General features: G+C 47.2%; 1 protein-coding gene across 2 annotated transcripts in view; it reads left to right on the top strand.

Moving 5' to 3' along the window:
• ME3 (malic enzyme 3) overlaps positions 1 to 23,368 on the top strand; it is a 194,698-nt gene that overhangs the window by 123,487 nt on the left and 47,843 nt on the right. Inside the window, exons 6-7 of one of the 2 annotated variants that reach the window (XM_020286644.2) lie at positions 10,039 to 10,200; positions 16,919 to 17,022. In XM_020286644.2, the coding sequence (XP_020142233.2) occupies positions 10,039 to 10,200; positions 16,919 to 17,022 (266 nt within the window). The remainder of the gene's footprint in view (positions 1 to 10,038; positions 10,201 to 16,918; positions 17,023 to 23,368) is intronic. The other variant, XM_076002409.1, reaches the window with a different exon arrangement.

The following is a 23,368-nucleotide window of genomic DNA, read 5'->3' as shown; positions in this document are numbered from 1 at the left end:
GTATGATCCTGTTCTCATTGCTGTTGCTCCATTGTTGGGTGAATCCTTTCAGCCTGCATGAGTCATTTCCAACTATAAAATGAGCCATTACGACACTGAAGACAACATACTGCTCCCCCTGCCCCGTTCCCAGGCCCAAGCCATAGACCTGTTGTAACCAAGTACAGTACACCCCAGAGCAGAGGTTTGCATCAACCAGTGAAATTGCCCTGTATTTTTGTTATTATATGAAGATGTATGAAGATACATTCAGCATGTACCAAGTACCTCCTAAATAAATAGAGCCAGTTTCCATAGTAGATACAGGGAGAAATGAAGCATAGACTCCCTTCTCAAGGGGCTGACATGTCATGAGGAAAATAAGACAGATACACAAAAGACTAACAAGGTGGAAATTAATGAGAGATGAATGAGGTGCACAGAAAGAGCTGAGAGTGTTCAGAGAGGCAGAGATGACTTCTAGGCCGAGGGGAATCTGGGATGACCTGATGGGGAAAGTACACTGGAGCTGGGCCTTGAACCGAGGGGTAGAGTTTGGGCAGTTAGGCATCAGAGAGACTAGGCTGCAGGGTGGGGACGCTCTGCACCAGGAGAAAAGCTTATGGTGAATAACATCTTCCCACTTGGGCATGTGTACCCCGAGTGTACACAGCAGCAGGGGAGTAGGGGATGTAAATGCAAAGTGACAAAATAAACCTAGCACTTCTTCCTGGAGTATCAATTTCACTCAAAAAAATTTATGGAGAAAACATTTTTGTGTAACAGGATATAATATGGAATACAATAGTTTTGTTAACTTTTAAATATATTAATTAGTATAATATGATTAATATATTATATATAATATAATTAAATATGTTAATAAAACATGCAACTTGGTAGAAATTTATTAGCCTCTAGCTAAATGCCCAGGTCTCCTCCTGCTATAGGGACTTCTGTGGAAGAATTGGAGAGGCCCTGGCATCTAAGATCATTGTCACTTCTGCAAACAAAATGGGTAAAGCAAAAATGCAAAACATCTTCTGGCTACTTGGTGAGGGCATTTTTGGCCCATGAGCTGGGCCGGGATTGGAGCTGACCAAGTACAGTTATAAGGAACTCTCAGGGCCAATGCGTACAGGGCCTTGCCTCAATGGAAGATGGTGGCACTCCACCACTGCTTTCTCTCCAGGGCCTCTCCCCTTCCTTCCCTGAGCTCCCTGAGCTCTCCCATCCTTCTCCACCAGGCACCAAATATAGCTTCATCCTACCTTCCTTTCTTTGTGTACCACCCACGTCTGTCCCTTTCCAGGGAATGTTGGTATTCAGAACCAGCAGGGCAGGGCGGCCTGGGGGGTGGGGGTAGGGAGGCCTTGGCTCTGAGGAGCCAGGCCTGAGCCACAGCCAAGGCCCTTGGACTTCAGTCCTGGCTCGTTTTGTACACTGCTGTCTGGGTGTCATTTTGCTGTGTGCTTCTCCTTCCTGCTTATCTGCTTAGATTCCAGTTATGTGTAGGCCTTGACCCTGCAGGTTTTGGCCCAGAGTTTTGGCCCAGGCCCAGAGAAGCAAGTTTCCAGGGTGTGTCTAGGATGAACCTATAATAAAACGTCAAGGACATTAGGGAAGCCAGCTGACTTGATAGGGCGTTAACTACAGGCTAACCTGAGTGGACATGCTGCTGATGTCCTGAAAATTAATCTGTTCCACATTCCTGGATATTTCAACCATGGATAAACCTTGTACATAGTAAGCACTCAGCAGATGTTTGCTGAGTTGAATAAACTTAGGCAACCGACACGCTGAGCATCTTCCATGTTCTGACACTGTGCAGGAGCAGAGAGATGGGGTCTCCAAGAATACATATGGTGCCTTTGTGCAAATGACAAGGAATTAGAAAGAATGATAAAAAGGTACCCCCCTTTAACCAGTATGAAAAAGGAAACCAGCTGGCACAGGAGCTTGGGGAGGGGCTCATGGGGTGGATTTCAGGGTTCAATTGATTCTCTTGCCAGGGGACAACTTAACACAATATCCCTGCTGTGAGGAATCCAAAAGGAGAAAAACGGGGACCCTGCCCCCAAATTGCTTCATATCATGATTGGGCAACCAAGATATGAATTCAAAACAGAACCTCAGGAGCTAAATATCCATTTATTTGGATAAACATATTTTGAGAACCTTCTAAGTACTGAGTTCTAATTACCAGAGTGATGGAGACAGCAACTGTTGTGGTTTTAGAGGAAGAGAACGGGGATTTGGGGTCGCCAGGGAGAGGTGGAACTCAAGCAGGCCTCACATAAACAGAGACATCCAAAGCGTCTAAGGAGAGGGCAAGTTCCATGAGCAGATGTGAGCCACTGGCATCTAGTTCTGTTGCATTCAACCACCATTTAGTAAGCATCTACTCTGGAACAGTTCCCTGGGGGTTCTGGGATAAAGAAGGTGTACGGGCCCAAACTCAAGGAGTTTACACTCCAGTTAGAGAAACTGACTCAGAAACAATGACAGTGCACTACGTCTGTGCTGCCAAAGAGAGGACAAGGACCAGACAGGTGACTGGCTGCCCATCTGCCCTGTGGTACCCCAGAGTAAACAGGCGAATGCTTGGGGCCACCTCCCCCCTTAATTTCTGTCTCACTTTGGAGAAACCTGGAGGTCAATCCCAGTGACTATGCAGAGGAATCAGCCCCAACTTTGCAATCAGACAGACCAAGCTTCTGGTCTTGAATTTTCCACGTACCTGCTGTGTGTGCAGATAACCTCTCTGAGCTTTGCTTTCTTATTGTGAGATAAACTATGATAAAGTCTACACACATCAAATGCACATCATCGTCATGGAGGTAGAGGAGGCGGCTGCAGCACAAGCGGTGGTCCAGGGCCTAACGGCAGCCATGGAGGGAGCTCCCTTACCCGGGAGTCACAGGCCACACGTGGGGAGTCAGATGCTTTGGCCCCTAGACATAATTTATATGGCCCTTGATGGTTTTTGAAATTTTTGAATTTGGAGGCAACATTTTAAAATCCAAAAACTTCATTGAAAATATATACACATATCAAAACTCTTGTATTTCTAGCTTCTCTGGAAAAACCAGGAGCTCTGAACGTCGGCATGTGAGCAAGATCGGACGGCCCCGGCTTACCCAGCCCCTACCTGCCGCACTCACTGGCTTTTTTCTGGAGGTTTCCTCCTCCCACCCACAGGGGGCCTTTTCGAAGGTTCAGAATGTTCCAAGCTCCAGCCTTTCTTGTTTCCTGATGTGCTTTCTCCAGCGGCCCTAAAAGGAAGGGAGGAAAATCTCCCTCCCTAGGTGGAGAATCTGTGCCCATCACCCCATCCTGGCACTTTGGAGCTGACCTTGGACTTTACCGTCACTGTTGCATTTGCTTCTCACAGTCACTGTGCTAGGCGTGGAGCAAGGACCCCCTCTGACACCTCTGAAGTGGGCCTCGAAGAATGGATAGGAGTGTCTTTTCTCAGATGACCAAGTTGAGGTTAAGTGACTTGCCTGGGGTTAACCTACAAATAAGAGTTGCTGCCCAGCCCAGAGCCCTGCTGCTGGGTCACCTCTCCCCAGCTGCAGAGTGGAGGGGGGGGCACTGTTTTTGAAGACACAGGTGTCTTTGGACCCTGATGTCTCTCTCAGGCTGCTTGGCTGGAGAGGAGGGGTGGTTCAACTCCTGCATCAACTCAGAAGGTAAAAAATGACTTTCTATGGTTTCCAAGCCAGAAAGAGCTGCAAGCTGAGATGTCAGAACAGTTGGCTGAGAGGGACATGGGGCCAAAGCCCAAGGGTGGGAGACCATGAAGTTTTGTGGGCCCTTCTCGAGCAGGAAGGCGGGGGCGGTTAGGTCAGGCTGCCCTGAGCTGTCCAGTGTAAATCACAAAGAGGAGTGAGAACCACCTTTCCGCCTCTTTCCCACAGTGGCCATTGACTGGAGCTGAGAGGAAGGCTCAGCTGAGAGTAGCCCTCCTCCCCAACAGTTTTCCCAAGCTCCTAAATCTCCCCCTCACCCCTATCCCAACAGCAACAGGGGAGGGGGTGCTGAGAGGTGGCTGGGTGGTGGGACCAAGGGACCATCCTCGGCCCCTGGGCACCAGCCACTCAGGTATTGAAGCTTGGAGCAGATTGCCAGCACCAGGGGCCTAGCTATCATGCACAGGCCCACCTGGTGTTAGAGCCAGGTCAGACTCTGTGCTCACTGTTACAGGGCAGATTTCCCAGGAAGCAGTCTCTGGGAAATAAATTAGCATATTAGGGGGTGCTCTTGGGTCAACACCTGTGGGAGGGAAGGGAGCAGAGGGAGAGGCTGGGCTGCAGTGGGGTCTCGAGGAAGACTCAGCTGAGCCCATGAGCAGGCCCTGGGGCTGACACAGACCTTCAGACCCATCCCAGCAGGGCAAGGGAGAAGGCCTTAGACTCCTCCACTGATGGGTCATTGATTGCCTGCTGCCCCTGGAAGGGGGCGTGGCTTTGACCAAAGCGGCTCTCTTCAGTGAAGGAAATTCCCCAAGTGGGCTGGTAGCTGAGGGTAGGGCTGGGGAAATAACTCTTTCCTTCCTGAAGGAGGATCTGGGCAGCACATTGCTGTATCCACCTCACACAGAATTGTGCCAAGTGCTTTATGTAGATTAACTCATTGAATCCCCCTGACAACCCTGTAAGAGGTGGGGATTATTATTATCCCCATTTTACAGACAAGTAAGCTGAGAGGTTAAGTGCTTTGCAGGTGAGGAGTGGAACTACTGTTTGAAACTAAGGAGTGTGCATTATTTATGTTGTGGAGAGAGAGAGAAGAGGAGAAGGAGGAGGATAAGAGGAAAGGTGAGAGGAAGGGATGAAACAAAAAGAAGAGAAGGTTGTACACACAATGCTGTGGGCAGTCCATGACCACAGCTACAAGTCCAAAGAAGCCCCAGAGCAGGCAAGGAGCCATGATCCTCAGATCAGTCTTGGGTCAGTCCTAGTGGGTCCAGCTAAGGTTAGGGGTGTGGGCATCATTCCGAAGGAGCCTTAGGATGTCAAGGTTAGAAATGTGGTCCAAGGCAAGGGGAGAATGTGGCACATTATCCCTCTAATATCCCCCTAGACAAGGAAGTTTGGGGGTTTTAAATTCTTCCAAACAAGGAAAATGTGATCTTATCATTGCAAAAAATCATGCTGGGCTTTCAAACCCAAGGTTGCTGCTCACGTTTGCCCTCAAACAAACTACTCATCTAGTGGCTCCCAGCATGAGCTCTATTGATGTCATGAAAAATGGGGGGCAGCATCTTCTCTCTGAACTTGTTAATATACACCAGGTCAGAACTCTGCCAAGTTCAGAAGACACTTTGTGCTTTCTGTTGGATCTATCACAATGCCCAACATTTGTGAGTATGTATCACATTGCAGTCTCCAAGCTAAGTGAGGAGGCATCAAAGATGGCATGACCCATTACTTGCCTCAAAGAGCTTAGAGCTACTATGAAAGACAAAGAAACGTATATAACTATAATACAAGGAAGGGGGTTATAGGTGCTGTAGGTGGGGAAAGTGCTATGGGAATTCAGAGAAGGGAGTGATAGCTTCCAGAAGGGAAGCTTCATAGAGGAAAGTTGTCTTTTGAACTGTTCCTTAAAGCATACAAGGCGGTAAGATTTGGATCAAGAAAATAAGAGCAATTTAAGGAGCAAAATGTCATGTATTCAGGGAAGTACAAACCTTGTACAAAATTGGAAGTACTTTAGTTTTGTTGGAGCATTGGAGCATGGAGAGGATGAAGGGGAAGTTCAAAGGGTAGATTGGGCCCAGTCCACAGTAGGCTGTGAAAGCTAAAGATGTTTGGGCTTTATTTCATAGGCATCAGGAGCCACTGGAGATTTAGGGGCAAGAAAGTGATACATCTGGATGTGCTTTGGAAAAATGAAATAGAATAGGGGGAAAATCCATGAGTAGAGAGACCAGTCAGGACATCCCTGTAGTGGCTCCAGTGGGAGGTGGATGGGCGGATCCAAGGAAATAGCAATCGTGGGACAGATGTGAAAAATAGGGAGCAGGCAAAATCAGCAGAATGTGGTGCCCAGTTGTGTGTGGTTGACTAATGACAAAAAAAAAGTCAAAGTAGATTGGAGAGTATTGAACTTGAGAGATACAGGGTAACAGTCAGTGATGGGGAGGACAGCAGAGGGAAAAGGCTCAAAAGGAGTAGAAAGGACTTGTAGAAGTTGAGAGAACAATTGGACACCCAAGAGGCAATATCCAGAAGATAGTTAGCTCCCAGTTTCATGTGCTTAGAGATGACAGTAGGGGCCACGAGGATGGATGAGGATGTTACGGTTAGAATGTGGTTAAGCTTTGCATGGCCAGACTTTCTTAAAAATTGTATTTGCCAAGGTCTCCTCAGTATCTCTTTCATTCATTCATTTGACAGATAATTATTGCATGGTCTTTTTGTGGTAATGCCGAACTAGAGAGACAGGAAATAATTGAAAACCCTCATATATAGTGTTTGCCCTAAATAATAATCATTGTTACAATTATAAGAGCAGTGACCATTTACTCGTCACCATTACTTTATACATAGCACCAGGTTGAAATGAGACATGTATTATTTCATTTCATTTTTATAACAATATGATGAGTTAGGTATTATTATTATACCCATTTTTTGGAAAACTGAAGCTCAGAAAAGTTATCTACTACCCAAGATCACATATGGCACATTATCAAGGAGCCTAGATTCAGATACTGATTATCAGACTCCAGAGCCTCTGCCATTAACTACTAGGCTGTTTGGTGACATAAAATGTGCATTTTGAAAAATTTCAAATAGCTGGCCGGGTGTGGTGGCTCACGCCTGTAATCCTAGCACTCTGGGAGGCCCAGGCGGGCGGATTGCTCGAGGTCAGGAGTTCGAAACCAGCCTGAGTGAGACCCCATCTCTACTAAAAATAGAAATTAATTGACCAATTAAAAAGATATATATACAAAAAATTAGCCGGGCATGGGGGCGCATGCCTGTAGTCTCAGTTACTTGGGAGGCTGAGGCAGAAGGATTGCATGAGCCCAGGTGATTGAGGTTGCTGTGAGCTAGGCTGATGCCATGGCACTCACTCTAGCCTGGGCAACACAGTGAGACTCTGTCTCAAAGAAATTAAAAATAAAAATAAAAAATAAAAAATGTTAAATAAGAACCCACTAGCACCTTGCATGAGTCTTGGCACACAGTGGGTACTTAATAAATGTTTATGCAAGGTAGGCAGGCGGACAGGAAGGGGAAGGGTGTGTGATGATATAAGTGCTAGCAATTCAGGGGAAGGAGAAATCTCAGTAGATTGCAGTGGGCAGGATTTCCACTGCTGGAGAATGGGGAGAAGGACCTTCCAGAAGAGAGGTATATAGAGGCTGAGAGGGAGATAGGGTAGGTGAATCTAGAGTGTGCCTGGGAGGAGTGAGGAGGCCAGTTTGGCCAGAAAAGACAATTGTGCACAGATGTATAGCAGGAGATACATTTAAGAAACTCTGCTGGGTTCAGGTCATTAAAGAGCTAAGCATTTTGGACTTTATTCTATAGATAATTAGAAGTCGCTAAAGGTCTTTGAGCCTGGGAATGGCATAATGAAAGTGGGCTTTGACACAATGATCTGACATTGGTTGGCAGGAAAGATTGGAAGAAACAAAGATGAGAGGCGAGCAGTCTGGTTGTGAAAGATGCAACGACCCAGCCATAAGCAGGGTAGGATCGAGAATGGACACTGTGTGGAGGTGGGTGAGATGTTCTCCTAGAGGAGCTGGGCAGGCAGTAGAGTGCCTGTGGACACTGGAAGAGTGGCACTGCAGAGCCCCTGTCACCGTCCTAGGACTGTAGAAATAACACCTGAAGTAGCTGATTTTCTGCGTTCAACTTCATGTCACTCACTGCCCCCTAGCATAGAGAAGGATTCTGAGAGTAGAAACCAGAATAAGGAAGCTTTGATTAGGAGAGATGCGAGAGAAATGGCCAGAGTTTGGGCACCCAAGGGCAGTAGAGGGCACAGTCTCCAACGGGACGGCTGCCAAGAGGAGGTCAGATGCGGGCTGCACAGAGGGTGGTGCCAAGGCAGGGCAGGACTTTGCCAAGGGCACAGGTGCTTTAGCCCAGCCAGCTGGGGTAGTAGAAAGAGCCCTGAACCAGGAGTCCAAAGCCTGATTGGAACCCTCCCCTGCCACCTACACAAGCAAGGTGACCTTGGTAAGTCATCTAATCTTTCTAAGATAACTAATGTGGAAATATCCAGCCCAGTGCCTGGCATGTGGCTGATATTTAACAGATATGTGGAGACCATGAAGGTTCAGTTTGCTCACCTGTGAAACAGGGATAACATCGTCTGCCTGTGTGGACCACAGGGAGGACCAGCTGGGGTGCAGGCTGTGAGGACTCTCCACAGAGGCAGTAGACCAATCCACAGGGGACTGTCATGACTTTCACAGGTCAGTCGTGCTCTCCAGAGACCCCTTTCCAGGAGCAGAGGAGTGTCTTTAAGAATCTCGACACCTATGTACACCAAAAGGCTGCACCAGCCCATGTGTGCTCTCACCCTGAAGAGAAGATAGTAGAAATGAGATGACACCATAGGCCCTTTGGGTTCTGGATCATAAACGCTTCCAGGTCAAGAACAGGTCTTCGTCTCTCTACCCCCAGTGCCCAGCATTGTACCTGCGTGGATTGAACTAATCCCCAGTGCCCATGGGCACAGTCCCCACTGTGCTTGGGGTCATCAGGACATTCATAGCTCAGAGCTGATCCAAAGCCAGATTGCAGTGAAGGGCTGGGTGGCCTAGGAACTAACCTCTTGTTGAGATGAAGGGAGCCAGTGATGGTGAGCAGGTGGGGATGACCTATACACAACTTCTTTGTTACCCTGACAATGTCTCCTTGGCCTGACATTCAAGGCCTTTCCCAGTCTGACTCCTGCCTGACTTTCCATTCTTTCCTGCAAACTGCACCTCCTTGTTCCCCATGCACACCTTGTACCCCCCCACACACAGATCTTAACTTCTTTTGCATCAGATGCCTTTCTCCCACCCACACCCACAGTCTCCCATGTCCAAGGTGTGGTGTGTGTGTCCCTTCATCCATGAGGGGTTACCCTACAGGGGGTAGCTCTCCCACCTCCTAATCTCTGCCACCCTTTGTGCCATCCTGCTGCATGCGATCTTCCCTCCCAAAGTGGTAATTATCAACGTACACATTCCTTCTCTCTTTTGCCTCATTAGTTCTTTAAGGGCTGGGTCTATACTTGTTTTTATAGATGAGCAAACTGAAGCTTCTTCCCCAGAGATCTGTGCCAGTGCCTTATGCAAAGTAGATGCTTCATAAATATATGTTAAATAAATGAATATCCTTTGCAATCTTATAATTATTCCCATCAACACCATCAGCCTCATCAGCATCTGTTCATTCACAGTAGATAAGAGTGGAACTATCACTTTATCGGGTATGTAGTGGGCCCTCAGTGATTCTTTGCCAAATGCAAAAGATAATCCCAATACAGCTTGAGAATCTTCCCTATTTTACGTGTAATAGGGATCCTAGGAGACATCACAGAGGAGCTCTGTTCTTTGCAAATTGGTTGTATCATAACCCAGGAGCAAGCCAGAGAGCATTTGCATTGCTTTCTAAACTCCAGAGCTGTAGCAGCAGCACGAACACTTGTTTTTCATTTTCTTCTTTCATTATGTCCTTCTCTCCTCTTCCCGCCTCCCCGAGTCTCAGACCGAGAGTGTCTGTTTAGTTTCTTTGAGGGAGCGTGACTAGTTGTGGTTTGCCTCCAGCTGTTTCTGCAGCCCCCAGCTGAACCTCAGAATGCAGGGCAGGTGTCTTTCTGTCATCTCCCCTCGGCGGGGTTCCTCCCAGCCTGCCAGAACAAACCAGCCACCTGCAGGTGAATGAGTGCTTTGGCCTCGTCCCAGACAAGCTGTTTCATCCCGTCTAAGTCAGTGGGCATCCAGTTGTCAAGCCTGATGTGTTAGGGCTGCTAATACAAGTGCTTTGTCACAGGAGGCACTGTCCCTGATCCATGGCGCCCTGCTGTGTTTTCCAGGCCGTGGTGGTGACTGACGGGGAGCGCATACTGGGCTTGGGCGACCTGGGCTGCTACGGCATGGGCATCCCCGTGGGCAAGCTGGCCCTGTACACAGCGTGCGGAGGGGTGAACCCGCAGCAGTGCCTCCCCGTCCTGCTGGACGTCGGCACCAACAACGAGGTAATACGCTGCCCAGGCCAGGAGCTCTGAGGCTGGGAGGTGGCAGCTGGGGCAGGGTGGGGAGCTCATCTTTGGGGTGTTTATGTCTACACAGCAATGGGCATTTCTTTCCTGGCATCCCCTTGGCCAGGGCACGCCCCCTACACAGTGTGAAGTGGAGGACCTTCCTCCTTCCTGGTTGCCCATGCCCATTCTCTTCCCCGTCCCACTTCTCGGCCCCCTTGCTCCTCTGCCTCCAGGAGCCCTCCGTGCCCACATGACCCCTCTGGGGCTCCCTTTGCTCCCTAACCCCCATGATCCCACGTGGTTTCCATTCCCCTCAACGACACTCTCTGACCCACTGGTGAAGAGGGCAGCCTGTGGAGGTGGGAATGACCACCGGGCATTTTCAAGGCAAGCTGCCTCAGTGGAAGGATTCAAATTCAGAGCACCAGTGCCGGGGTGGAAATGTCTGAATCAGGCAGAGGAGTGTCCTGCAAACCCAGGGAGAGAAACTGAACTAAGCTGTGGGGGAGATCCACCTGCAGGATTCCAAGTGGCTTGGGAGTTAAGGGTCTCAAACCCCAGCCAAGAGTTTGTCTGCTCTGGGCACCACCATGGGGCACAGTGCTTGTGTCTGGCTGTGCTTCTTAGCACTGTGTCAGAAAACATGAAAAAAATACCCAAGAATTCCTTCTTAATGACACTTAACTTTAAGATCCATGCATGTTCATCTTATAAAAATTGAGGAAATCCAGGGAAGTGTTAAGAATAAAATAAAATATCAGTCACACAACCAGTGCTAATCATTGTTTGCATATTAGCATATGCCTTTTTCCCCAAAGCACTTATAAAACCAAAGTTGGGTTCATATTGCATACACAGGTTTTTATCCTGCTTTTTAAAAATTTAATATCTGTCATGAGTTTTCTCCCAGGTCATAATCATTCTTCTACAATGTCATTTTAATAGCTGCCTCGTGTATCATAATTTACCTAAGAAACCCCCCACAGTTGGACACTTAGGTTGTTTCTAGTCTTTTGAAAATATAAATTCTGTATGATACCCGTTTTTGCAGGATCAGTCTTTGTCCCCATCTCTCAGTATTTCCTTAGATAAATTCCTAGAAATGGAAGTATTAAGACAAAATGAATGGTCATTTTTTTTAGATTCTTTGCATTGTCCAAAAGGTTATACTTATTTGCATTCTATAATGATCTCTCTCAAGAAAATTTGCCAAGACTGTTTGCATGGCTGTCCTCTTCCCTAGTCATCATACATCTCTATTTTGAAACAAGAATGAGCACTGTAGCTCCTAGTAAGGAATGATGCTTATCCACTCTTCATCCACAGATATGATCAAATGAGAGAACACTGGGCAGACTTAGCTTAAAAGCCAGGAAATCCTGGAGGTAGGGGTGAGATGAGGGAGGGCAAGAGGAGTAGGAGAATTACTGGATTGAGAAGCAGGGGCCCTGGTTCCAGTACCACTAACAAGCCAGGTGAGTCACTGCATGGCTTTAGATTTGATCTCCTTTCCATACAATGAGGAACTAGAATCAAAAGGAACTGCAATTAGAGATTTCAACCTCTAAAAGTGCTTTCTCTCCATATGCCTCCTCACCAGCCCAGAAGACCAGAGGCTGGATGGGGGCTCATCAAGATCAGTCTGCAAGTTTTGCTCTGCCCAGTGGTCTCCTTTCTCCAGTCAGATGTCTGGGGATTGCTAAAATTGGCCTTCAGCCTCAAAGAGTACATCATTGCAGGCATAGAAGAGCATAGCAAACGTTGTTTTAGTTATTCTTCCCATCCAACATCTCCTGCTGTGTTCCAGCTGGACTCCCTCTCCTAAAACGTGGTTCTAGGCAAGAATTGAAATAGCTTGAGATTGATTCTGAGGCCACTGTATCCCCTGAAAGGGGGTTGGTTGCCTAGCAGGTGCATTAGCATCCTTTGTCATTGAAGGCCCTGCTCCCAGCAATGATTTTGCTGAAGTTTAGGGCTGGCCCCACCTTGTAACAAACCCGCCAGAAAAGATGACTGGAAACTAACACTGATCATGGGCCCGGCTCTTTTCATGGACCACCTGGTTTAAGCCATACAGGAACCCTGTGAGTGGAGCATTTGTTATTACCTCCCTTTTTCACAGTTTAGCAAACTGAGACTCAGAGAGTTTAATTGGCCCAAGAAGATCTACTAGAAGTGGCAGGGCTGGAATCCTAATCCAAATTTGTGCTGCTCTCCCTACCCTACACCCCTGCCTGGGATTCTGTTGCTTTATACGTAAAGATCATTTCTTGATTTTTAGAATTTTTATTGCTAAAATAAATTTAGAACATTATTTAAAATTTTACAAGAAAATGGAAATGACATTTCTCCCACAATGCTACATTTATGTTTCTTTCCAATATTTATCAATGCATATACATACAGTTATTACCTTATAATCATAGTATAATTTTGTTCTAATTTCTTCAATTAAAATTATTTTGTGAATACTTTCTCTCTACTTATTTGGTGATTTTGATTGCTTAGTAGGTGTCAGGCACTCTGCTAAACATAAAGGAGATAAATGAGAGCCAGGAATGGTAGAATATTCTATTAATAGTTGTCAGTGATCCAACACTGTCACCTAATTGATCATCTTAATGGGTCACATGTCTACTCTAAGTGTCTGCGTCTCCTCCTGGGGCTTTAGGCTGCTAGAATCACTTCTCCCTTCTGAGTGTGGAAGGGAGAGAATTTCCGCTGGGCCCAATCCCTCTTGTCAGGGAGGGACCAGAGTATTCCCCAGCTGAGAGGAGGGAATGAGCCCTGACTTGCCTTCGCTACCCCGTGAGGGTGAGAGAAAGCAGTTCTCACCCAGGCCAGTAAGAACAATACCAGCTGCCATTTATTGAGCACCTGTAATGTGCCAGGCATAGCTCTAGGCCTCGTGTATTTTATCTCTTTTTCAGCTGTGTGAGATATTGGTCTCCCCATTTTACAGATGAGAAAACTGAGACTGAAACATGTCAGCTAGTTACATCAGGTCCCATAGCTGTAGGTGTCAGAGCTGCCTTGCCCACCATGGCACACTGCTCCAAGGGGGCAGGTGTTAGCGTTATAGACTGGGGGATGAGGACTAAGAGTGGTTGTTTCACATAGGTGGAATCCAGTGGAGAGTCAGATTGAGTTAGAGCATAACGATGTCTTCCCCTCCAGCGAAAGGTGAGCCCCCTCCAGACCCACTTTAAGAAACTCAGGACACAAAAATTCAAAGTTATAAAGTGTCCAACATTAGGAAGACATTGATTTACTTCTTTGCAAACGGATTTACTATGTGATCTCTTGCACTACAGTTCTTTTTTGAAAACGAATCAGTGTGCAATATTTACCCCCAGAATTCTTGGACACATCTCTTGCCCAGAGCAAGCCAGAGTTATAGCAGAGGGAAACTCGGCCTTGCAACTTTCCTCTCACATGTCAGTGCAGGGAGGATGCTGTTGTGAGGGTTTTTAGTGTCAGAATAACTAGACCATCTGTGTGTATGTCTCTACAAAAACTTCTGAGGCAACAGGAGCTTAATCACAGTCAGAGAAAACACCCTTCCAGATTTCCTGTTGAAGGAAAACATCTGCTGTCTATAGCCCTGAAACTCTGAGTCACTTTTACCTGCCAATACCAAGGAGATTTGGAAAAATAAATATGTGGGGTGGTGAACTCGTGAAGAAGGGACATACCATGATTAAGTTCCAAGGGGGCAGAGGAAGGGAGCCTCTTCCCAGCATGCAGAGCGCCTGCTCAGCCTTCCATCACAGCTGTGTGTGAGCTGGTTTGTGTACTTTGTGTCATCCATATGCAGCCAGACTATACAAGTGAGAAGGGACCTCAGCCTCCTCTCGTTCAACCCCTTGTCTTAGATGGGAAGGGAGGCCCAGAGCAGAAATGGCTTTCCCAAGGTTTAACTCCAAGCCCACTGCTCTCCCCACTCTATGTCAAGGATCTATGGGCACCCTGAGGGCTTAGCTTTCAAATGGCTTTCAAATAGCTTTCAAACCTCCTGAGCCTTGGAGGTTTTCTCTTGGCAGAAGTCTTGAGCCTCTACAAACTCACCTCTCAATGAGATGCCATGTGAGTCCCTGGAACTGACTCATGGGCAGAGGAAGGGGAGGCATGTCTGCTTGGGAGACAAACTTGGGAGATGGTCAGTGAGCCTGGTAAACAATTGCTCAGGGGTGTTGCTGGGTTGCTGAGGAGGCATGGGGTCAACCACTGGGCTGGGTGTTGCAGGGTTTCTTCTACCTTGCAGGATTATCATACTATGACTAAGAAATATTCAGCATTCACCATGTGGTGCCATTAGAGCAGTCGTACTCTATACACATGTGGTCTCTGAGGATGCCCTCCTTGGGATCTTTGTGGCTTACTCCTGGGCTTAGCTGAACTTCCCAAGGAATAAGTGGTAGGCAGGGCTGCCACCCTGAGGGACAAGGGTGCTGTGCCCACAGTGTGAACCCAATCCCATGACCTCCCAGCCCCCAGATGCTCTGAGTTAACATCTTAGCATGCCTGTTGCTACACAAGATAAATATTTTTTTTTACTAGACTGTTTAACTGTCTTCCAGCTTAAATCCAGTGCTCACTGTTGGGACCAGTGAGGAGGAGGAAACCGGTCTGTTTTCCATGACATTCTGTCTCCAATAAAACCTTAGGAAGGCAGAGTTGGGCAAACAGCCATAGAGAGCACATTCAACCCTCTAACTCCCACGGCAGAGGAGAAAGTTCTGGGTCACCCACTTTGGACAAAGACCTTTACCTAAAATTATAGTCATTGACTTATTTCATTCCAAAAGGAAGTTAGTAACTATCTAACAGAAGGAAAAGATTTAGTCATTCAATTAGTATTTAGGTGCCAGGCACTCTAGTGGGCACCAAGGCTTGGAAGTGAGTAAGGCTGGTCTCTGCCCAAGGAAGAGCGCTGGTCTAGAAACCATGTTGCTCACACCAGTGTGTCTTGTGATCTTGGGCCGCTCATTTATCCTTCCCAAGCCTCAAAAGCTCATTTACAGGAGGCTGAACCGAGTGACTTCTAAGACCTTCTTAGTTCTTAATTTGGAATTTCCTTAGCCCAGTCCCAGGACTCAGGCAATTCTTATCAGTAAAGACTTTGTAAGGACTTACCAAGTGCAGTGACTGTACTAATCTCTGTGGAGAAGCATATGAATATCTTAGAAGCGCATTTCATCAAAGAGCTTGCGTTATGTGATAGAGACCATTATTATCCCTATTTAACAGAGAAGAGAGCTAAGAGAAGTTAAATGCCTTGCCCAAAGTCATAGAGCTAGTTAAGCGACATAGCCTGAATCCAGTCCTTGCTCCTTCCCTCCCTCCTTTTACAGGTGTCTGACCTGGACTGCAGTCTAAAGGCCCTGCCTCTGACACCTGCTCCCTCCTCTTTAGGCTTCACAGATGTTTCCCCAGCGACTCTCTCGCACATCTGTATCCTTGCAGGACCTGAAAGGTAGTTCTCCTTATTTTCCCCATTTTAAAAATGAGGCAACAGGACACAAAGAGGTTAAGCAACCTGCCCAAGACCTTGGGCTTATAAGTGCAAGAGTTGGGATTCAAACCCAGAGCCCATGGTCTTAACCACTCAGCTGTGCTGTTAGGTGGCTCTTCTGCACATCAACAGGAAGGAAGGAAGGAAGGAAGGAAGGAAGGAAGGAAGGAAGGAAGGAAGGAAGGGAGGGAGGGAGGGAGGGAGGGAGGGAGGGAGGGAGGGAGGGAGGGAGGGAGGGAGGGAGGGAGGAAGGAAGGAAGGAAGGAAGGAAGGAAGGAAGGAAGGAAGGAAGGAAGGAAGGAAGGAAGAGTTTTGTAATTTGAGTCCATATCAGAGATTTTGGATGAGACCCACGACCTCAATCCCGATGCCGCCTAAAGTTAGCTACAGTGGTTCTCAATCAGGGCCAATTTGCCCCCAAGAATACCTTTGGCAATAGCTAAGGACATTTTTGATGGTCACAGCTAGGGGTGCTATTGGCTCCTAGTGGTTAGAGGCCAGAGAGTCTGACAATATCCTACCGTGTACAGGTCAGCCCTCACGGTAAAGAACTATCCAAGCCAAAATGCCAACAGTGCCACTATTGAGAAACCCTGAAATAACCCCAGAGCCTGCAGCCAGGGGTGGGAAGACTGTCTGAGAGAGCCTTGCCTGGTTCAAAGCATCCTTGGTTCCTAACATGGGGACAACTTGGAGTCCACCCTCAGTCAGTGGCTCAGCCTCCAGACCCTTCCAGAGTTGATGCCTGGCAGGGGCTGGGGGATCCAGCCAGCTTCCTTCTCCCTCCTCCCCTCCCACACGCTTGTTCTTTCCACTGAACCTAGACATTTTTTTTAGACAGAGTCTCACTCCATTGCCCTGAGTAGAGCGCTCTGCTATCAGCCTAGCTCACAGCAACCGCAGACTCCTAGGCTCAAGCTATCCTCATGCTTCAGCCTCCTGAGTAGCTGGGACTACAACCATGTGCCACCACACCTGGCTAATTTTTTCCATTTTTTTGTAGAGACAGGCTCTTGCTCTTGCTTAGGCTGGTCTCAAACTCCTGAGCTCAAGCACTCCTCCCGCCTCAGCCTCCCAGAGTGCTAGGATTACAGGCACGAGCCACTGCACCTGGCCTCGAACTTAAACACTTGTTGAAAAAAAAACAATACATGAACATTGGGAGCAGGCTCGGTAAATGGGTACTGTCTGTTCCAGGAGCTGCTCAGAGACCCTCTGTACATCGGCCTGAAGCACCAGCGTGTGCGCGGGAAGGAGTACGATGACTTGCTGGACGAGTTCATGCAGGCTGTGACAGACAAGTAAGTGGGCCAGTCAGGCCCTTTTGAAAGAGGACTCTAGAGTTACCATGACTGAAGTCAACACTGGTTTCAGCAGATACACAAACAAGGGGCAGTAGATGAGGGCTGGAAGCCGAAAGGGCTCATTCTCTGGAAGAATCTTTGGGAGCAGAGAGGGGAGGGAAGGAGAGAGTGCTGATGGCTGAAGCCTCTGTGATCTGGAGGTAGTTAAGTATCTCTTGTCACAGGAGGACAACCCCCTTGGCCTGAGCTGTTCAGGATTCTCAGCATAAGTAGGGATGTTGCAAATGGTGGAGGAAAGATATGTACCTTTCCGACCAAATGACTTTGGAAGGCAACTTGCCACATTCACCATCATTTTCCACTTTGAATGTGGGTGATGAAGTGTTAATGAGCTACTGTGGCAGACCACATGGGCTCTGGCCTGCAAGATTTATGAGGTGCCATCTCTTCCCTGGGATGCAAAACATCAGCAGCTTCTGCCCTCCTCACTGGTCCCATCCATCTGCCCTTGTGGCCACCCGCTCACCCTGCACCACCGGCTGGCATGCTGGTAACAGCCCCCACCCACCCATTTTAGTCTGAGAGGCAAGCTGGCCAAGCCAGAGTGTCAGCAGCTCAGTGAGCCTGTAGAGACAAATTAGGTCCCCTTCCCACTTGAAAACCTCCAGCCTCTTTTTTTTTAATAGGAGACATGGTCTCATTCCAGCATCCCCAGACTGGAGTGCAGTGGTGTGATCATAGTTCACTACAGCCTCAAACTCCTGAGCTCAAGCTATCTATCCTCCTGCCTCAGCTTCCTGAGTAGCTGCAGCCAGCCACTGCGCCCAGCCTGGCCTTTCTTGCTGCCCCAAGAGTGTGCAGGTTTGGCGGAGCTGGCCTGCCCATCCTTGGCAAAGTTCTGCCTTGCCCAAGCTCAGCCACTTGAATCAAAATAGCGAGCTAGAGAGAGAGAGCTGCTCTGGCCTCTGCAGCCCACAATGTCATATCTGGGTGGGCTTTAGAAGTGGGCACAAACTGTATCTGACCCTTGACCCCTCTACTTTCCAGCTGTGTGGCCTTGGGCAGGTTACTGAGCCCCTCTGAGTCTCCTTTTCTGGTTCTCTTATCTGGAGATAGGAGTGTTTTGCTGCTGTGTTTTGTTTTTTAAGATGAAAGAAAAATAATATTGTGGTTTTATGGGATGGGAATGATCCTGGAAAAGAGAGGAAATTAATGACGGAATATGGGATGGGGGCAAAAGTTCTTGAGTAATCGAGAGGGGCACACCTGAGAGCTTTGTCTGAGGAGCACAGAAACTCACTCACCGGGAGAGGGGCAGGCAGAGCACTGGCGCAGATGGGGCAGGCAGGTGGAGGGATTGTGGCGGGTCCCCTTTGCTGGAAGACAAGGTCATCAGTGGCGAGTGAGGATGGGGGAGGTTTAAGAATGGAGGAGGGCTAGGTGCAGTGGCCCAGGAGTTTGAATCTAGCCTGGGCAACATAGCAAGAGTGAGACCTCATCTCTTAAAAAAGGCAAGAATGGAGTTGGTGTGACCTAGCTATCTAGGAGAATGTAGGAGAACGGGGAAAAGTCCAGACCAGGGAACTAGAATATGATCACTGGGCAGCTCTCTGAGTCTCCCTGGGGTTACTGGTCATGAATTTAACTTAGGCCGGTTAAGCTGTTTCTTGTTTTCTCTAGCCAGGTTCCACTGTCTGGGTGCAGGGCAGGAAGAGACAGAGAGTAGGATGTAGTCAGGGTTGGGATTTTTGCCAGGCAAGACAGAAAGGGGAAGAGAAAGGAGTTGAGAGTGTGTCCAAAGGAATGGTTATCATTGTATCACAAGGTCTAGGCTGGGTAAGAAGGAACTTGAGGGTGCAGTGGAGGGGAGGGGCAAGGGACAGTAAACAGGCGGTAGGATCAATGGATGGTAAGTCTTGATAAGATTTAAGAATTGTTGAGTTGAGTACTAGGTGGAATGAGCTGGAAAGAATGGAGGTGGTAATCAGAAAGTTAGGTGTTTGCAGCTCAGATTTGGGAGGAGCTGCTGCTATGGGGATGTGGTCACCAAAGAAGTTATTTCAAGAGTCAGCTGCATTAATAGAGGCATAACATATAGAACAAGGGAGGTGAATGTCCCACTTTATTTTCCCCCTTTCAGACCATCTGAATACCACATTCAGTTCTAGACAAGATACACTGAGGGTTATAAATTACCTAAAACACCTTCAGAGAGCAATAACCATGATAGTGAAGGAATGTAGAGGGAAGACTCAGAAACTACTCTGTGCATATCAGAGATACTGCACCACCTCCAGACATCAGAAAGCTGTTCTTTTAGAAGAAGATTGGACTTGTTTCTGTATATCCACTTGGAGAAGAATCAATTGATGGAATGGCAAAGGAGGCATTTTTTAGCTCAAAACAAATCAGAGCTACCCACCAGTGCACTGGACTCTCTGTGGGAATGAGTTCCCTGTCACAGGAAGAGTTCTAGGATAGGTTACATGGTTTATTGGTAGTAATATTACAGAAGGGAATTCAAGCATCAGATGCTCTTTAAATGTCTTCCTACTCCAGTATTCTATTCTGACCTCTTATTAATAAAAACCCTGTGTGGCTGTCTGGGATGGATATTATTACTCCTGTTTTATGTAAGACAAAACTGAGATCCTGGGAGGCCAAGTACCTGTCTCAGGTCACAAAGCTCGTGGCAGGACTGCAGGCTGAACCCAAGTCTGCTGACCCTGCGTGCAGACTGCTTTCTACAGTGCTGAGTCACCTGTGGATACAAAGAGAAGGGAATGAAACTGGCTTTGAGAGCCTGTTTTTTTTTTTTTTGTTTTTTTTTTGCTTCCTGTTTCCAGGGCTCGCTGCTTATCTAATGAGTCAGTAGTCATTCCATGATTCCCCAGAGAGAAGTCTTGCTATCCGCGTGGAAAGGTTAAACAAACCAGGATGTAAGAGGCTCTTCAAATTATCATCAAAATCAGTTCACAGTTTCACAGACACACACATGCAGTCCAGGGAGGACCCTTGGGGAGGGGTGTGCGTCAGCCAACAGGAATGTGTCCTTAAACAGAAAAGATGATGGATTGATGGTTGGTTGTTTTGACTTTCTAATAAGCTAAAGCAGATGTTTCTGTGGATACTGTAGGTGGGGAATGAGCTGGTCTCCCCGGGTGCTCTTGGGAATACAGTAGCCCTGAGATGGAATGGCCAGCTTGGAGGTGAGTCAGGAGCTCCCAAGTTAAACATAATGTATTTTAAGAAAGAACCTTGGGAAATGTTGACTCCTGCCTTCAACATCCTCATCTCAGTCCAAAACATCCTGCTAATGAAAAGCTCCAGGTTCTTGCCCCTACCCACTAATCAGTATGTGCTTGGAGATTTTTTGGCCTGAAGTAAACTCACTATGGCTCAGTTCCTGTCCTGGAGCTTGGCCACTAAGGAGGACCCACTACGACAGAAGGAACCTCCATTTAAGTCTGTGAACCACAGCAACAGACAGCTGGGAGTATCCTGCTCAAAGCTGAGACAAAAAAAACTGATGTGCCCATGGCAAGGATTGGTCATTTCTTTCTTCTTGCTCCCTCCCTGCCATCAAGTGGGACCCAGAGCATTGCACCTGAACACCACATCCTGGTGTGACAGTTTGTCCCCGACGATCCTCACTTACATTTTCCATTCCTGTTACTGGTAGTAGAATGGATGGAAATGGTCTAAGTTTGCACCTGGAGCCCTAGCTCTGTCTCATAATTGGCCTGGGGTGGACAAAAGTTTGATGTCAGCAGCAACTTCAGCCTTTAGGCAGGTCAGGATAGGAACTCACTCCCTTTTCCTTTAGCTTCCCACACCCTAATATGGGGATTCTTAAGCTGGTAAGATGAGAGTGCTAAAGAAGGAAAATAAATAAAGAAATCTTACTTTTTAAAAAAGGATTTACTTTTTAGCTCCAGGAAAGTTTCTTGTTTTTTGAGTGTCTCCATCTTTTTATCTCTCTCTCTCTCTCTCTCTCTCTCTCTCTCTCTCTCTCTCTCACACACACACACACACACACACACACACACACCCCCCACACAAAATACCTGAGATTCACCATAGTGAAAGTCACAATTTCACTATTAGTGCTCTTTGTAGAAAGTTCTAGTTTTCAGAGAAACCTAGACAGCCCTGGGCCTCTGATTTCTGGAGCCAGTTACTGCACAGACCCGCCCCTTAATGCTACCTTCCAAGTTGGTGTGAGCCCCTGCCCTTCCAGAGCCAGCCCCATGTGCTCCAGCACGCATTCTCTGTCACTTCAACCTAAGTGGGACTCCTCCCATTCCATCTCCCCTCTGCTCCTCATCCCACTTGTTTCTGCCCTTACATTTGGAGGGTGCCTGTAAAGATTTCTGTTCAAATATATATCCAAACAAAATAACTAAATGTCCTGATCAGATTGACAGGAGGCAAAGGAATTGGTACTTGTCAGGTCTTTGTACAAATCACAGCACCCAAGTTAAAGCTAGAAACAAGGAGGTGAGATTCCAAGACTGCTCACTGCCCCTTGGTCTGTGGTGTGAAGGCCCACACCCCCCCCATTTCTAATGCTGTGTAACAAACCACCCCAAATTTTAGTGGCTTAACATTTTCTTTACTCTTGATTCTTATAAGCTGAGCTGACTCAGCTGGGTGGTTTCTCTGTTGGTCTTGCCAGTAGTCACACAAATGGCTGCTTTCAGCTGGCAGATTCCTGTGATTAGGCTCAGCTGGGTGGTTCTTCTACTCATCTTCCCAGTGGTCATGCATATGCCTGCTTTCAACTGGGAGATTAGCCAAAAGTGGGTTAAGCTGGGACGCTGCAGAGGTTGGGCTTCTTTCTCTCTCCATATAGTCTCAGGGTCTCTCCCTCTTCACATCATTCTTTCTCCTGCTGCCTACTTTTCTTATTCAAAAATGTTGTCTGCTCTGAAGGATTATGTGGTTCTTAATGACACAGTCCATGTCTTTTATTTCTTTTGAATCTCATCACAGTACCTGGTAGAGTATTGCTCTCTTCTCTTCTCTTCTCCATACAGTCTCTTCTCTTAACAAGATAGCTGAGCTTTTGACGTGGCAGTCCAGGGCTCCCAAGAACACAAAAGTGGAAGCCTCCAGGCCTACTTAAGGATGCAACCTGGAACTGGCACAGTATAACTTCCACCAAGTTATACTGGTTAAAGCAAATCACAAGCCCATACTGGTTCCCAAGGGAGGAGGTAACACAAGGATGTTACCAGGAGTCATGGTATATTGGGAGCCACCAATGTGATAGACTACCATACCCCGTCCACCTTGGAAGGGACAAGGAATGGGCTAGCCAGCATTATAGGGGGATGTGCTCTGGAAATGCAAGAAGGGCAGAGAAAAAGAATAACATGGTTACAGACATAAGCAGGGAAATGTATCATATAAAATCAATGGGCATTCTTACATAGTACCTGCTATGTACCAGACACTGAGCCAGGCAATCCACAGAGAAATAAATAGTCCTGTTCCTAAACAGCTTTGCAATCAAAGACATTTCTTATATATTAATATCTACTGGAGTTTAAATAACCTGATCCTCTAAGCCTTCTTAGCCTCTGAGTTTCTATGTAAGTCTGGAGCTCAAGAAATATTTTAGGGTAGAAATGCAAAGTTGGGAGTTGCCAACCCATAGATAGTATTAATGTTGAGGGAATGATTGAGTTTACCTAGGGAAAGAGCATAGAAAGAGAAGAGAATATGACTTACCACCATTTTCTGAACTGTGCCCTATGAATAACTGCAAGTCAAAATGCTCAATAAAATTAAGGATTAGACTAGGGTATTGTTGGTAAGAATTGCAAGGAGGGTGAAAGGTTTTACTTCTTGTGCCAGCTCTGATTGCTTAGGAATCTAAGGCCTCTCCAAGTTTGATAGGGAAGAGTGTTATGGTTGATTAGCAATGTCTGCCCTGAGCAGGGGGTGTGAGCTATGCTTTACCCACCTAGGATCTGTGAGGAGCCTGTAGCCCAGGCATCTATGACTCTGTGAGCATCCACACTGGCTCCTGACTCCTACAGCTCCATAGCAACTTAGAGGCTAAAGGAACCTCTGTGTTCAGGATATTTCAAGAACTAAACCAAGACTCTCTATTTTTGTCCACATGAAACTGCAGCTGTTTCTTCTGAGTTGCAAAAACATGCAGGAATATGCTCTCTAAGGTACACCCTACCCCCACTTCCATCCCCAAGCCACTCTGGAACAAAGCGGTGGATCAAGTAAAAGTAGGCATGCTAATGCTGACCTGTGGTTCCCAAATCTAGCTTTGCTTCTGAATCACCAGGGGAGCTTATCAAGAATATAGGATCCATTAAAG

This window comes from Microcebus murinus, chromosome 4 (genome assembly GCF_040939455.1).
Source record: "Microcebus murinus isolate Inina chromosome 4, M.murinus_Inina_mat1.0, whole genome shotgun sequence".
Taxonomy (NCBI): Eukaryota; Metazoa; Chordata; class Mammalia; order Primates; family Cheirogaleidae; genus Microcebus; species Microcebus murinus.
Note: the sequence above shows the minus strand (reverse complement) of the source record. Positions and strands in the feature narration are given on the sequence as shown.